A 14,446-nucleotide genomic window follows, 5' to 3' on the forward strand; every position below is an offset into this window, starting at 1 on the left:
ATGGAGAAAGAAATAGCAGCCATTTGTGGAGTTCATTCTCTTTACTTGCCGGGCCTGTTTCATCTGTTATTTCTGTTTTCCAAGCTAATCCTGCCAGGGAGCCAGTAGCATATTTACTTTATGGATAGGGAAGCCCAGACTTGGGATGGAAATGCCTCACTGCAGCTCAAATACTAGTAAGTAGCCTGGTCCTGGATTCGGCTGGTCTGACCTCAGGGAGCTGAGGGTGCTACACGGGGTGGGATGAAGGGGGTAAAATGAGTTTGTCTTTTCAGTTACTGCTTAAAATTGGACCTCCCGCACTGAACCAGGTCAGCCCAAATGTCTTCAAGCATTTCTGTCAAACTTAGCTTTCAAAGTGTGGACGTGAGTTGTTTACGTCTTTCTTGCCGACTGAGTCACAGCTGGAGACCGTTGCTGAAAGTTCTGACAGCCAGGCCTCGAGACCCGAGTTGTCACAGAGACCGGTCAGAGGTTGTGATGCTGACAGGCTTCTGTTCCTTCCGAGCTGCCCCCACGTGCCAGACGCCGCACGGGGGCTTCTCCCCATCACAGGGGGGCCTGGGGCTCCGGGAATCTGGGCACACGTCTGCGGGCCCACCCACGTCGTGGCCAAGGCGGCACGGTACCCGGGGGCCGTCCCACTGCAAAACCCGCCTTGTCTGCCCCAGCCCGCACCCAGCCGCTGAACCGGCGCTCCTTACTCACGGGTTGGACGGTGTTTACCACACCTGCATGGGCCTTCTCTCTGCCGGCCCGCAGCCCCCGTTCTGAGCTCACGGGGCAGGCCCCCCGCCTCAGCACTCGGTACTGCAGACTGCTGGGGAGTTTTCCCCAAGCTGGTGTCCGAGGGGCGGGCAGGCAGCCAAGGTGGGCAGTCTGAGCTCCTGCCACCTGTGGATGTCCCTCGTCCGACTGAGGCATCGGGTCTGTGTCGCCAACTGGTGTGCGGGGCCCCCTCCGCAAGGGCAGCAGGCCAGGCTGTCTGCTCCTGGGCAACGGGCAGCTCTTCAGAAGCCCAAGGGGGAGGCGTTTGTATCTGGCAGAAGTTAACCTGGATGTTTCCTTTGTTTCAGACCGAGAGGACCAGTCCATTCTGTGCACGTAAGTGTTTCCGTCTGGGTGGTGGGGCCTTGTGTCACCCCGATTTGTTCTGACTCTGAGGGCTCCTACCGAAACCCAGGCTGATGGGTAACATTCCCAGTCAAGCCCCCGCCCCCTCCCCAAGGGATGGGCCTGAAGGGAGTAGGTTTGCTGCTCAGCAGCCCCACAGCGTGGATGAGCTTTATTTCGGGGCCAAGGACTGGCTTGCCCCCCTTGGAGGAGCCCATGCACAGTGCGGGGAGGTTCGTAGCAGGGGGGGCAGGAGGCTTCTTGACAAAGCACAGTTGGGAACGGATTGGCCCCTCCAGAACACCTTCCTTCTGGCTCTGAACAGAAGGCTTTCTCCACTGCACAGGGGCTGCTCGCCCTGGTCCTCTGAACTTAACAAGGAGATAAAAAAACCCGTTGCCTGCCAGGGGAGTTGATGGTACAGAACATTCCTCCAAGTGGTTCCGAAGGGATGTGTTTAAGTGCCTTTGACTTCTGAGTCAACAGCTGCCTAAAACTGATTCCTGAGACTTGGGGACACAAAGGCTGCCAAGTGACCAGGCCAGGCAGTGTGCATGGATGTACCGCTGTCAGGCCTCCGGAGGGCCATGGGCAGGGGCCAGAGTGAGGATTCCGGAACTTAGCGCAGATCTGCCTGTTCCCGTTTCTGCCGCTAGGGGTGGGTAGTAGAACCGGAGGTGGTGCGGCGTGCGTTGGGAAAGGGACAGACCTCAGGGATTTGGCCAGGCCCCCCTTGAGAACTTTCTTGGCTCTCTTGGCAGGGGTGAGTCTGGAGCTGGCAAGACCGAGAACACCAAGAAAGTCATTCAGTATCTGGCTCACGTGGCCTCCTCACACAAGAGCAAGAAGGACCAGGTGAGTGCAGGCCTTCCTCCCACGGACGTACCTGATCTTCCCGAGGAAGAGCCTTTAGTGGTCCGTGGTTTGGAGCGTTTTGGGGATCGGAGCAGAGGCCGGACCCACTGTCATGGCGGCTGCACTTGGCCATCCTGGGAATGGGTCCGGTGGTAGCCAGTCTGCTTCCCCCCACCCCCCAGCCTCCTAACTTTCTGAGTTGCTGTGGAAATGGGAGACCACCCGGTTTTGCGAGGCCGCACTCCCGGTGTTGGCAGCTAATTGCTGTGAGGCCTCACCCCAAGGTCGGCAGAGAGATTCCAAAACTTGGTTCTCAAGTTGATGGAGACCTGAGGCCTCTCGGGCAGGCCTGCTTTTGAGTCCCCGCTGCTTTCCCCACTGTTGAAATGCCTCTGGGTGGACAGTCCCCCAGGGAAGAGAGGAAGGGCAACTGGCAAGTCATCTCACTTCCCTTTTTCTCCCCCTCCCTCTTGATGGATTATGGTCGAACTCAGCAGTGTCCTCGCTAGGTGAGCCTTGCACGTTTACTGCACGTTCTGCACCGGGAATGCGTGTTCTGCCCATCGTGTGCCCTTGGATTATGTAATTTTTTTCTGAGCAGCTTTTCACTCCACACCATTGTCACTTTCTGCGGCTAGACCTGTTCTCCTAGGCTCGGCTCACTGACTGTCTCTGGAGAAGGGGCGGGGTGTGACACATAGTGACCTCCTGTGCACTCTGAAATGTCAGCTCCTGCAGAGTGGGTATATGGGCCTCGTCCCCGAAGCTGTTCTCACAAACTCTGGCCAGGCGTAGAACTCCCCTGTGTGCACGGCAGCCGTGAGGCCCCGTGCTGAGCCCTGACTGAGACATGGTGGAGCGGGCGTCTGCTCCCCTGGAGCCCCACGCCTTCTGTGTCCGGACCAGAAGGAGCTGGCTGGTCCCCCGCCCCCCCACCCCCACCTGCCGCCACTGTGCCAGTCAGGAGCCATGCCCGGAAGGCCCCACATTGGAGCTTCCCAGAGTTGGGAGTGACCCGTCTTAAGCATGCCCGTGTGGTGCTCTCTCTCTTTCCCTTAAGCACACACTCTTAAGCTTCCTCGTGAAATCTCAGTGCCCAAGGTGTCCCCTCAAGCCATCGGGGGGCCCTGCGCCGTGTCTCCGTGGCTCCCCCTTACTGGGGAGCTGTGTGCAGCGTGTGTCAGTAAGTAGTGGTGTGTGTCTCTTTGCATGCAGACCTGGGGTGTGTCCTGCAGAATGTCCTAATGAGTACAGCCTTCTGGGATCGCACCAAAAGTAACTTCTCATGTGCCAAACTTCTCAAGACATTCTGAATCTTTTTCCGTGGGGCGTTAGGAGTTATATTTAGAAACTAATAAAGTTCCTCCTGCTCCGTCTCTCCAACCCCCCATTTTCCATTCTTTTCAGGCGGCCTGTTTCAAACACAGAACTGTGAGGTTAGGAGTTCTCTAGCTGTGGTTTTCCTGTTTCTGAACTTGCAGTAAAATCCATTTTCTAGCTCTTTATTGAATGCCTGGTGTGTGCCTGGGTCTCTGGAGGGTGACCTTGGAGTCCCTGCCCTGGAGGACGGGAGACAGGATGGGAGACAGAGCAAGAACGGAAACCCGTGTGCCTTCTGTCTGGGGTTCCAGCTGCAGAGGGGCCGCAGGCCCCGGGCACTTGGCTTGGAGACAACGGTGTGCCGGGGGGCGTGGTGATAAGTGGGAGCAAACTTGTCACATCCTATGTCTCAGGTCGTAGTGTGTGACGGTACTCTGTCCCCAACTGCAGAGGTTGAATAGCTTGCCTCTCTGGCTTCTGATTACTGCTCGGGCCCTCCGTTGTAAAGGCCACTGACAGTTGGGCTGATTTCCACGGCCGAAGCTGGTACAGTGATTTTCCACACACAGCTGGGGCATGAGACACCTAAACTTGAACTTGGTTTATGGCCTTTGTGTTGTGGAGCCTGTCAGGGCAAACACTGGGCGAGAGCTGTCCCTTGCAGTGACCCAGTCGTTTGTCCCAAGACTGCCCCCTGGAATGTCCCAAACCTCACCTTGCCATGGGAGGGCCAGGCTTTGGCCAGGGCTGAAGGCTGGCAACGCACAGCTTGGGGGAAGGGACTTTCCAGCTCGACATCCGTAGCCTGAGCAGTGACCTTTGGTCCCTCCTCCTCTTCCTCCCTCTGTTTGTATATACTAGTTGGAAACTACTGGCAGAAACACCGCCCAGTGAAGCCCTTCAGAAACCGGATGGGTAATTCCAAACCTCATGAGCATAGGCTACCAGCAGACCCTCCTAACGTCATAGCATGCAAATGTTATTGAAAAATAAAGGTTTCTTCTGCTCCCAGTTATGGGTCAATAAAGAAGAACCCAGAGGTTAGCCCTCACTGTTGTGTGCATGGAGCCTGGCTCCAGCCTCCGAAGCAGCAGCTCCCTGGTTGGCCCGGTGGCCCCTCGTTCCACGGCAACAGCATGTGGTCCCAAAACAGAGACCTTAGCTTTGCTTCCAAGTCGGGGCCGGCGGCGGCGGGCCCTGGTGGGGACCGTGCTCCCATCTGTCTGTGGAAACAGGAATGGGAGTGGTTCCGCCAGCCTGGCAGCCTGGCCTGTGCTTTGAGAGGAACGTTTTAGTGGGTGGGGGAGCAGCGCTCATCCAAGTTGGGCTTCGAAGACCCGCCCGAGCCCTGTGGGTGGGGGCCCCGGGTCCCGAGACTGCTGGTGCCAAGCACACACGGATGGCCTGCTCAGTGGCTTTGACCCCTGCCCGGCCACGTGGCTCCGCTGACCCTCCACATATCTGTGTAGTCTGAAAACAGAAGGCTCCCAGGCCCCCGGGTGGGGGGGAGCCCTGGCCGAGGCTGGCTGTTGGAGGAGGAGGCCTGCCCGGGCCCCTTCCCGTCTCTGGTGGGCTTCCGGCCCTGATCCGGGGCTCTGCAGACGAATCTCGTCTGCAGCAGGTGTGCCTGGAAGGCTGTGCCTCACGACTCTCCTGGGAGCTCCTGCTACTACCAGTTTTCCTTTTCATCACTCACAGGCAGCCGTTCCCGGAAAATCCTGGCTTAAGTCCAGCCTTGCTAATGAATACAAAAGCCAGCCTGGCCCTTGTGTGATGTTCTTTCCCCCTTGAGAGAACCCAGGTATTAAGGTGAATGAGAGCCGAATTTTCCTCAGCCAGTGGCCTGCTGGGAAGGTGATGGCTGCTTCCAGAATTGATGTGATCTGACCGGGTAGAGCTCCAGGCAAGGCTGGGGCAGGGTGGGAGCCGTGGCGGTGACTGACGGGTGTTAGGTAGACTTGAATTGGTACCTGCTTTGCTGGTTGATAGCTGGGTGACCTTGGGCAAATCATGTTCTCTCCCTCGACCTCATTTTTCTCTTCTGTGAAATGGGGCCACCCGGTTTTGCCTACTCTGAGTCTCATGAGGACCCGGGGATGATAGGAAGGCATAAGGAGGTGTTTTGTCAACCACTGAGTCTCATGAGACCACAAGTAGAGTTCGTGGGTGTTACTGATAAGCAGTTTGGAACCCACAGTGGGCCTTGTTGACCCCCCCGCTGGGAGACCTGACATGCTGGCAGTAGGCTTGGGGGATGTCGGGACAGGGTCCCGCAAGGAAAATGCAGTGTTTGTTAGGACATGGATGAAACGAGCTGGTATCTTTTGTGGAGCTGGTTCTCTATCTCCTTGTCCTGTGAAGAGGAAAAAAAATGTTGTTGGGTCTCGGGTGGGGCCTAGAGGCACGGAGGGCAGAGAGAAGCCATTGTATCTAGAGGGTGGGGACTCTGTGCACGGGAAGAAAGGGCGCCTTTCCTTGGTTCACGTGCTGCTTCCGACGCGTCCTCCACAGTCGGTCTGGGCCATCGTCCCAGGCTCCCTAGAGTGGGGAGAGCCACCCACCTTCCCTTTCTAGGGACACTGGTTGGTCGGTCCTGGGAAGGAAGTTCAAACCAGTGAAGGTTCCCAAAGGCCTGGTGGGAAGGTCGCTCTCGAGTGACACGGGCCAGGCCGAGGCTGGCATGACCGGATCCCATCTGGAAGTTTCTGTTCCTGGCCCGGTGGGCACGTAGACAGCGGCTCTGCCACCGTCCTCTGCCTCGCGGCAGGTTTGACAGCCCAAGCCACTGCCCGGCCTTCACTGCACCTCTGGGTTCCCTTCCAGGGCGAGTTGGAACGGCAGCTGCTGCAGGCCAACCCCATCCTGGAGGCCTTCGGGAATGCCAAGACTGTGAAAAATGACAACTCCTCACGATTTGTGAGTAGCGGCCAGCCGCACCCAGCTTGTGGGGCCGGGGCTCCCACCCACAGCTTCGGCGCACGTCGCCTTCCCGGCCTGTCGCGTGGAGTAGGCTGGGTCTTGCTCCAGTCTCTGTGGCTCTGCCTACGTGGCTTCTTCAACCCGGGTGGCAAAAAAGAGGGGGACAGAGTGGGGAGTTACCTGCCAGTCCCGCCGATTGTCCCTTTGTAGCCCATGGCCAGTTAGAAGCCGGGGCCAGCTCAAGGAGTGGGGAACACTTGTGCGCCTCAGCGGAGGGGTGTGGGCACCTCTTGACCCTGTCCTGGCCTAGGCTCCAAGCAGCGTGGCCCTCTGAGTCCTGAGTATCCAGGCAGTGTGGGCACAGGGCCCCTGGTCTCCCAAGTGGGCAGTCTCTTGCTTTTGTCCCTCAGGCTGGTTGAGGAGGCCTCTGATGGCTTCATCTATCTTTCCTTTAGGGCAAATTCATTCGCATCAACTTTGATGTCAATGGCTACATCGTTGGAGCCAACATTGAGACTTGTATCCTTGGTTAATTGCAGCCGGGGTGTCTGGTCTGGCGGGGAGGGACGAGACCTTGGTGGAGAAGCAGCCTGATTCCGGCAGCTGCCCCCCTCACCGGCCTCTTGGGACACCTCACCCCTTGCGTTGGGAGGAGTACCAGGAGCAGCTCATTGAACAACGGACCCTGAACTCAGGTTCTTCTTTAGTAGCAGGACAAAGCTGTGCCTCGGAAGGGATGGGACGATGAAGACCCTCCAGTGTGGTTCCCGGAGGGGCGGGGTTTGAGTAGGTGCTACTTTATTTCTCCCCGGTGTAGGCATTATAGCCTTGCTGGTGAGAATATCCTGCTCTCCATCCCCTTGTTAGAGGGGGCTCTTTAAAGACAGGGCTCCTGAGTGTGGGAGCTGCTGTTTGCCAGGCTCTACGCCCAGAAGGAGAGAGCCAAGACAGTTTGCTTTTGTTTTATTTTGCCATTTGCTGTCTGGTGAGGTTCAGTTGCTTTTGACAGGGGTCGGGAAAGTAGGGAGTTGCCTTTCCTCCTGTGTGCACGGTTCCTTAACATTTGCGAAGATCTTTTGGAGAAATCTCGTGCCATCCGCCAAGCCAAGGAGGAGCGGACCTTCCACATCTTTTACTACCTGCTGTCCGGGGCTGGGGAGCACCTGAAGAGTGAGTAGTGGGCCCAGCAGCCTGGCCTGTGGTCTGCCGGCCCCAGTCGGGCCACACATTGCAGTTGGGGAATGCAAACGCCCCCCGTCCGAGGCCTTGGCGTTTTCTTCTGACCATGCCAGAGAAAAGCCGGGGCGGTCGAGTCTGCCTCTGAGAGTCAGGGGGCCCTGATGCTCTCAGAGGCTATGTGCAGGGGAGTCTCAGCGATCCGAGGGGAGAGCATTTTTGGCTACTCTGCCGTTCTGGGCTTTTCTCGGGCCCTTAGGGGTGCTTCCCATTCTCCCAGACCTTGGAGGTCAGACTGCTGCCTAGAGCGCTGGTTACAGCCCCTCACTGACCCGCCTTGCCCTCCACCCCTTTCAGCTGATCTCCTGTTGGAGCCGTACAACAAATACCGCTTCCTATCCAATGGGCACGTCACCATCCCAGGGCAGCAGGACAAGGACATGTTCCAGGAGACCATGGAGGCCATGAGGATTATGGGCATCCCAGAAGAGGAACAAATGGGTACAGAGCTGGCCCTCCTGTGGCTGAAGGAGGGGAGGCGGGGGGCTGGTCGTCACGCCCTGGGAGGCAGCTGAGGCCTGGGGAGAGCTTCCCGTTGGCTCTGACTTTGGGGGAGGCCTGTAGAGGCCAGGAGGAAGGCCTCCAGCATGTGGGAAATGGTGCCTCAGTCAGGGTTATTCGCTCCCAGCAGTACCACGGGCATTTATGCCCGGGAGAATAAGGCCAGGCGCTTACCTGCTCAGGGCTTGGGTCTTCTGCTCCATTCCTGCTTTGTCTCGGTGGAGTATGGAAAGGGGCCGGGGCTGGGGTCTTTGCATTGGTGAAAGGCGGGACATGCCCGTGTCTTCCTGTTGCCCCAGAAGGAGGGTAGAGAGGCCTTGTGGCTTTATTTCTGAAAGATTAGGGGAGAGGGAGAGTACGCCCTGTTCTCTGGCGTGAGGGTTGGAACCACTTTGGCTCAGCCATAGACAGTATGTCAGTGGAGGGCACAGTTTTGTCTGATAGAACTTCATTTATAAAAATAGGCAGTGGGCCCTGAGGCCAGAGGCGTGTTCTTGGTCCAGATTTAGAAGTTTTGGGAGTTATTTTAACAGAGCTCGAGTCCAAGTAGAGGGCTGGCTGCCCAAGCCGAGGCCTGCCAGAGGCCCTAGTGATGGGCTATCCATGGCTTGTCCTGTTCAAGGGCCCCTGAGGGAGTGACTGCCCCTACCCAGGGGCTTATTCCAATCCCCGCCTGGTTCTGAGCTGTCTTCGATTGCCCCCCAAAGGCTTGTTGCGAGTCATCTCGGGCGTTCTTCAGCTCGGCAACATTGTCTTCAAGAAGGAGCGTAACACCGACCAGGCGTCCATGCCCGACAACACAGGTAATGCTCGTGGTCCTGTCACCTGGAACACGGGGCCCGCGGTCTGGGTTTGGATTTGCTCAGGAGAAGAAGTCTTGTAGGAATTCTAGCCAAACCTTTCTTTTTCATTTTATGTGTATTCGTGGCTGGCTATTGCTCTGTATTTTTTTTTTTTTTTTTACAGATTTTATTTATTTGACAGAGAGACTGTGTGCACAAGTGGGGGGAGGGGCAGAGGCCGAGGGAGGAGCAGACACCCCACTGAGCAGGGAGCCTGACTCAGGGCTCCATCCCAGGACCCCGGGATCATGACCTGGGCCGAAGGCAGACGCTTAACCGACCAAGTCACCCAGGCATCCCATGCTCTGTATTTTTTTTTTTATAAAATAGACACAAATGTGACCCTGGTGTGTCTTCAGGGAGTAAGCCTCAGAAGGAATTAGGAAAGCCCTTGATCATGCCGACCAGCGTTTCCCTCCGTTGTTCTAGAGGCCAAACCAGTTGTCCCAGTTAGTAAAACCTTGATTTCTGCTGATGCTCCATCTCATGCGTGCCTTCCCCGTGAACACGTTAGGACCATGGACTGCTGCCATCCTCACATTTGCTGCTCGGCCACTGCCATTCCCTGAGTCACTGCAAATGACCCCATTTAAGCTGTCAGCCTTAATGGGCCCTTGTTGGGGCTTTTGAAAAAACGTAACACACGCGTGTTGGGATTGTAAAAGATGTTCCCATGGGACGTGTGCTCTTGCACCCCCAGCGCCTCCCTGACACTTCCTCACTCACCGTGTGGCCAGGGATGTGCAGAGGAACCGGCCCCGGGCCCCCAGTGAGGAGGCGCCACGGCCACGGGGTCTGAGGGGAGAGCTGGGCACTCTGCGCCCTGCTGAAGAGGGGCCCGGAGCCAGTTGTCCTGGTAATGATCGCTCAGTTACCACTTCTCGGTTGAGCAGAGGGACTCATTCTCTCGGGTTTAATTAAAACTTCTCACCCCTCCCTTCCTCACTCTTTGAAAAATCGCAGCTGCCCAGAAAGTGTCCCACCTCTTGGGTATCAACGTGACAGATTTCACCAGAGGGATCCTCACCCCGCGCATCAAGGTGGGACGGGACTATGTCCAGAAGGCGCAGACTAAGGAACAGGTATGCCCTCTGGCCAGGGGGTCGGGCTGCCTCCTAGCAGGGTCACTGCGGCGGCCAGTTTGGGGCCCGCGCTGGGCCCCTGCTGTGATAGGCACCTTGCCTGGGTCCCTCATTCAGGCCTCGCAGCAGTTCGGGGAGCAAGCTGGTGTTTACCCCCAGTGAGAACGTGAGAAAACGGGCCCCAGGGAGTCAGGAGGCTGCCCGAGGCCAGTGGCTTGGGAAGGGCTGTGGTTACGTCGTGCCCCTTTGCATCGAGTTGACACTGAGACTGATGGGTCGGCAAGTGTGGATGCATGTTCTGCTCGGGTGTAGAGTGAAGTGAGAACTTGCTGTTTCTCTAGCACAACTTATTCAGGTGCCAGGACGGCGGCATCCACCGCCCTTGAAGGCTGTGCCAAGCGGTTGTCTCTCCACCACCTGCTGTCTCGTTGCGCGTGGTGAGAGACAACCCTCGGCTGCGCCGCACCGGTGGGCCTGCCTCCCCCAGGAGCTGGGGTCCCCTCCCCAGCCAGGCCTCTCTGTTGCCACTGGTGGTGGGCGTTTTTAAGGTGCTGTGCTCCCACCTCTCAAAAATACTTTGGAGTCCACATTGATGAGTCTTTTTGCCTAGGGCTGCCGTCCATGTACCCCACGCTGGCAGCTGTGGGCCCGCGGGCGATGCTCCGCACAGAGCCGTCCCACCACAGCCGAGAATGCTGTTTTCAAAAGACGGCGTGCATAATTATTACCAGCTGTTCATTTCCCTAATAATTAAAGAGCCTTTATTTTTCCATATGAAGCTACTATATGAATACTTCAGATTCAGAAAATACAGAAAAATCTAGAAAAAGAAAAGAAAATTGTCATAGTCCTAACCAGTGACAGGTGTTGGGCAGCTTTTTATTTCCTGCAAGGTTTTTTCTTTCTTTTAATTTTTATTTTATTTGTTTATTTTAAGTAGGCTCCATGCCCAGCTTGGAGCCCAGCATGGGGCTTGAACTCACGACCCTGAGATCAAGACCTGAGCTGAGATCAAGAGTTGGACGCTTAACTGACTGAGCCACCCAGGCGCCCCGTGCTTTTTCTTTCTAAAACTTAGTTGTCACCCTGGCTTTTTTATTGTGGAACTGTTCCAGCGTTTGCAAAACAGGATAGTGTAATGAGCCCCATGTGCCTTTGTACAGGCAGCTTTAAGAGTTACTGACTCCCGGCCAGTCTTGGCTCATCATTAATCTTATTTTCCCACCTCCCACATGGCGTTATTTGAGGGAAACCTCATATACCTTACCATTTCTTCTGTAGATACCTCAGCATGTCCCTATTTATCCTAAAAAGGTTTTTGCAAATGTCTAAGTGCTTAATGCAGTGCCTGTTTTGTTGGGCATCTAAGTTGTTTCAGTTTTGGGTCATTATAAATAACATTGCAGTGACCATATTTGTGCGTGAAGGTTTTTTTTCTATCCTCAGGGCTGTCCCTCTGGGGGAAGGCCCCGCAGGTGGAGTGACTGGAGCAAAGGGATACAAGGTTTAAAGGCTCCTTGTGCCTGACATTCTGTCCCCCTGGGTGTGTCCCCTCCCTCCCCCCACCCCAGGCTGACTTTGCCATCGAGGCCTTGGCCAAGGCCACCTACGAGCGCATGTTCCGCTGGCTGGTGCTGCGCATCAACAAGGCTCTGGACAAGACCAAGAGGCAGGGCGCCTCTTTCATCGGCATCCTGGACATCGCCGGCTTCGAGATCTTTGATGTGAGCTCCTCTCTCATGCTCCCTTGGCCACCTTCTCCCTGAGCGTGGAGTCTTCTTTCCTCTGGCCCCACGGCAGTCCGAGTGGGCCAGCTCGTCCCTCGCGTGGAGACAGGACCCCTCAGTTGGGCATATCTGAAGCTCCAACAGGCACGCCTGTTCCCAAGTGGCCGTGCTAGAGAGAACGGGACCTTCTAGCGGGTGTCCTGGGAGCCTTCACGGGCAGGTGCTTTCTGAGATTTACTCTTTCAGTGACTATTTATTGAGCGTTGGGACAGGACACTGTCTCTGCCCATGAAGACTGAGGCCTGGCTGGGAAAAATGATACTTGCAGTAGATCAGAGGTTCTTAACCTGGGGTCCATGGCAGGTTCCAGAGAGACCATGAACTCGGTGGGGGGCCGAGGGCGGGGGAGTACCTCTAGTTTTCACTAACGTCTCATTGACGTGATGTATTTCTTTTGAATTGTGAATTAAGCAAGATACACAAGCCACAGTTGCCCTGGCGGCGCTCGGGGCCTGTCTCCAGTGGCAGTCAGACGCTTTCCCACCACAGTAGTGGTGGAGATGTGATGTCCTTCATGCTCAAACCCCTGGAAGTTAGGAAGCCCACAGCTTGTGCTTATTAATGAGGAAGCACCATGTATTGGTATGGTACAGTATTTTGATAATTATATTTCAACATAACATCTATTTTATTCATTTTCAAATTTTGTTCCCAGAGAGGCTTTACCAAACTTCTAGAAAGGTCCATGGGCCCCAGGTAGTGAGGAACCCCTGCTCTGGGTTTGATAAGGGAAGGCGCCTGCCCGTCTGGGCTCCCCGGGGGCCAGCACTGAGCTGCCCAAGGAGGTCCATCCTAAATACCCGTCCCACTTCTCCCCGAGGGGCGCGGCTTCCTGGCGGGAGGGCGGGCACCCCTCTGACGTAGCCCTCTCTCCCTGCAGCTGAACTCCTTCGAGCAGCTCTGCATCAACTACACCAACGAGAAGCTGCAGCAGCTCTTCAACCACACCATGTTCATCCTGGAGCAGGAGGAGTACCAGCGCGAGGGCATCGAGTGGAACTTCATCGACTTCGGCCTCGATCTGCAGCCCTGCATCGACCTCATTGAGAAGCCAGTAAGAGCCAGACCTGCTCAGACCTCAGACCTGGCTTGTCAATCGTCCCCTCGGGGGGAGTGGGGGGCCTTGCCTCCCACTCCACGTTGACTTGGAGTGTGGGGGATTGTGTCTGGTTCCTCTCCCTGTCGATGCCACCTGCAGGAATAGGCCCTCGGGCTCAGATCTGGGGCCTGGGGGCCTTGCCCAGCTGCCAGCCAGGTGGGGCTGTGGCTGGTGCCCAAGTATCCCGTCTTCAGTCCCAGAAGACCACCCAGCGTTTATCTGAGGGGTGGGCTCAACAAGCCTTTCTTTGTCTTAAAGAAACGGGCTTGCTGGTAGGTCATAGCATCCTGTCCCAGGTGCTTTTGCTGCAGCGTGGCGTTGGGCAGACCCAGGGTGATGAGTGCTGCTCCCGGTACAGTTGCTGAGTCTGTCCCCCTTTAGGGCTAACTGGGCACCAGCGCTTCCGTCCCACAGCATTGGCTGTTGGTGGGAGGCGGGAGCCAGAGAGCCTTCCCTCTTTCCTTCACTTTGTAGTGAAAGCTCTTGCAGGGGCGGTTGGGGTCACCTGCTTGTGTTTTAGGTTGGACAGGATGTGCTCCTTCATGGAGCCTGAGCTGCTTTCTTGCTCTGGGTTATCTCTCAGTTGAGTTACAGCACTGTACTCGTATCTCTCCAGAGTCCTGAGCTGCTGAAAACGGGTACAACCAGAGTTACACTGAAATGCCAGTTAGCTGGAAGATCTAGAGGGCAGTTTGTGCATTTGGAAGTGTTAGTTAAGGTTGGGGGCAGGGGTTGAAATGATTCATGATCCTAACGTGAAGCAGTTTACTTTTGTGATGAGTTTTGCTTAAGTCAGGTGTGTTTGCCAATGAGCAAGATCCTGTCTGGCTTTGAGTCTCGTCAGCCAGGCTCCACAGCGTTTCAGTCTCTTATCAATTCACTGTGCTGCTGGGGCTCTGGGGGCTTCCCTGGAGGACTTGCTCGAAGTCTCACATCTCACCACACTGTGGTGCAGACACGGCGTGGGGGGCAGTGTCTCAGAGTGGCTCCAGGGGGGCAGGTGCCTGTTGAGGACAGCCCCCGGGCGTGCGGGTCATGGCACACATCCGTCAAACCTACCAGATGATTTCCAGGGCACTAAGCTGGAGAAACTCTGTGATGGATCATCTGGTAAAGTGTGTCAGCCACAGCCTAGACCTCAGACGTTTCTTCTTAAATTAGAACTTTATTATTATTTTTTAAAATGGGCTCCATGCCCAATGTGGGGCTCGAACTCATGACCCTGAGGTCAAGAATCACCTGCCGTACCCACTGAGCCAGCCAGGCACCCCTAGACTAGAATTCCTGAGTTGAGTTCTGCTAATGCTTCTTTTTACCCTCCCTGTGGGGGCGAGTGCCGCCTGTCCTCTGCTGAGATTCTGGGGATTCTGAATCCTAACCTCTGGCTTCTGGTGAGGGCAGGGATGGGGTGGGTCCCTGGGTCGTGCTCACCTTTGTGATGCTGTGTTTTTCCCAGGCAGGGCCCCCTGGCATCCTGGCCCTGCTGGATGAGGAATGCTGGTTCCCCAAAGCCACCGACAAGAGCTTCGTGGAGAAGGTGGTACAGGAACAGGGCACCCACCCCAAGTTCCAGAAGCCCAAGCAGCTGAAGGACAAAGCTGATTTCTGCATCATCCACTATGCAGGCAAGGTGAGGCGAGCACACGCACGGCTGGACCTCATCGGGGGAGGTGGAGATGATTCTGTCTAGGC

General features: G+C 56.2%; 1 protein-coding gene across 1 annotated transcript in view; it reads left to right on the forward strand.

The window, feature by feature from the left end:
- The window catches only part of MYH9 (myosin heavy chain 9), a 90,318-nt gene that overhangs the window by 48,269 nt on the left and 27,603 nt on the right, over nt 1-14,446 (forward strand). Inside the window, exons 4-14 of the mRNA XM_034987599.1 lie at nt 1,077-1,104; nt 1,875-1,968; nt 6,112-6,204; nt 6,663-6,726; nt 7,279-7,377; nt 7,741-7,884; nt 8,652-8,747; nt 9,750-9,868; nt 11,440-11,592; nt 12,536-12,709; nt 14,211-14,384. Coding sequence (XP_034843490.1) covers nt 1,077-1,104; nt 1,875-1,968; nt 6,112-6,204; nt 6,663-6,726; nt 7,279-7,377; nt 7,741-7,884; nt 8,652-8,747; nt 9,750-9,868; nt 11,440-11,592; nt 12,536-12,709; nt 14,211-14,384 — 1,238 coding nt within the window. The remainder of the gene's footprint in view (nt 1-1,076; nt 1,105-1,874; nt 1,969-6,111; nt 6,205-6,662; nt 6,727-7,278; nt 7,378-7,740; nt 7,885-8,651; nt 8,748-9,749; nt 9,869-11,439; nt 11,593-12,535; nt 12,710-14,210; nt 14,385-14,446) is intronic.

Source organism: Mirounga leonina, unplaced genomic scaffold, assembly GCF_011800145.1.
Source record: "Mirounga leonina isolate KUSES-001 unplaced genomic scaffold, KU_Mleo_1.0 Mir_418, whole genome shotgun sequence".
Lineage (NCBI taxonomy): Eukaryota > Metazoa > Chordata > Mammalia > Carnivora > Phocidae > Mirounga > Mirounga leonina.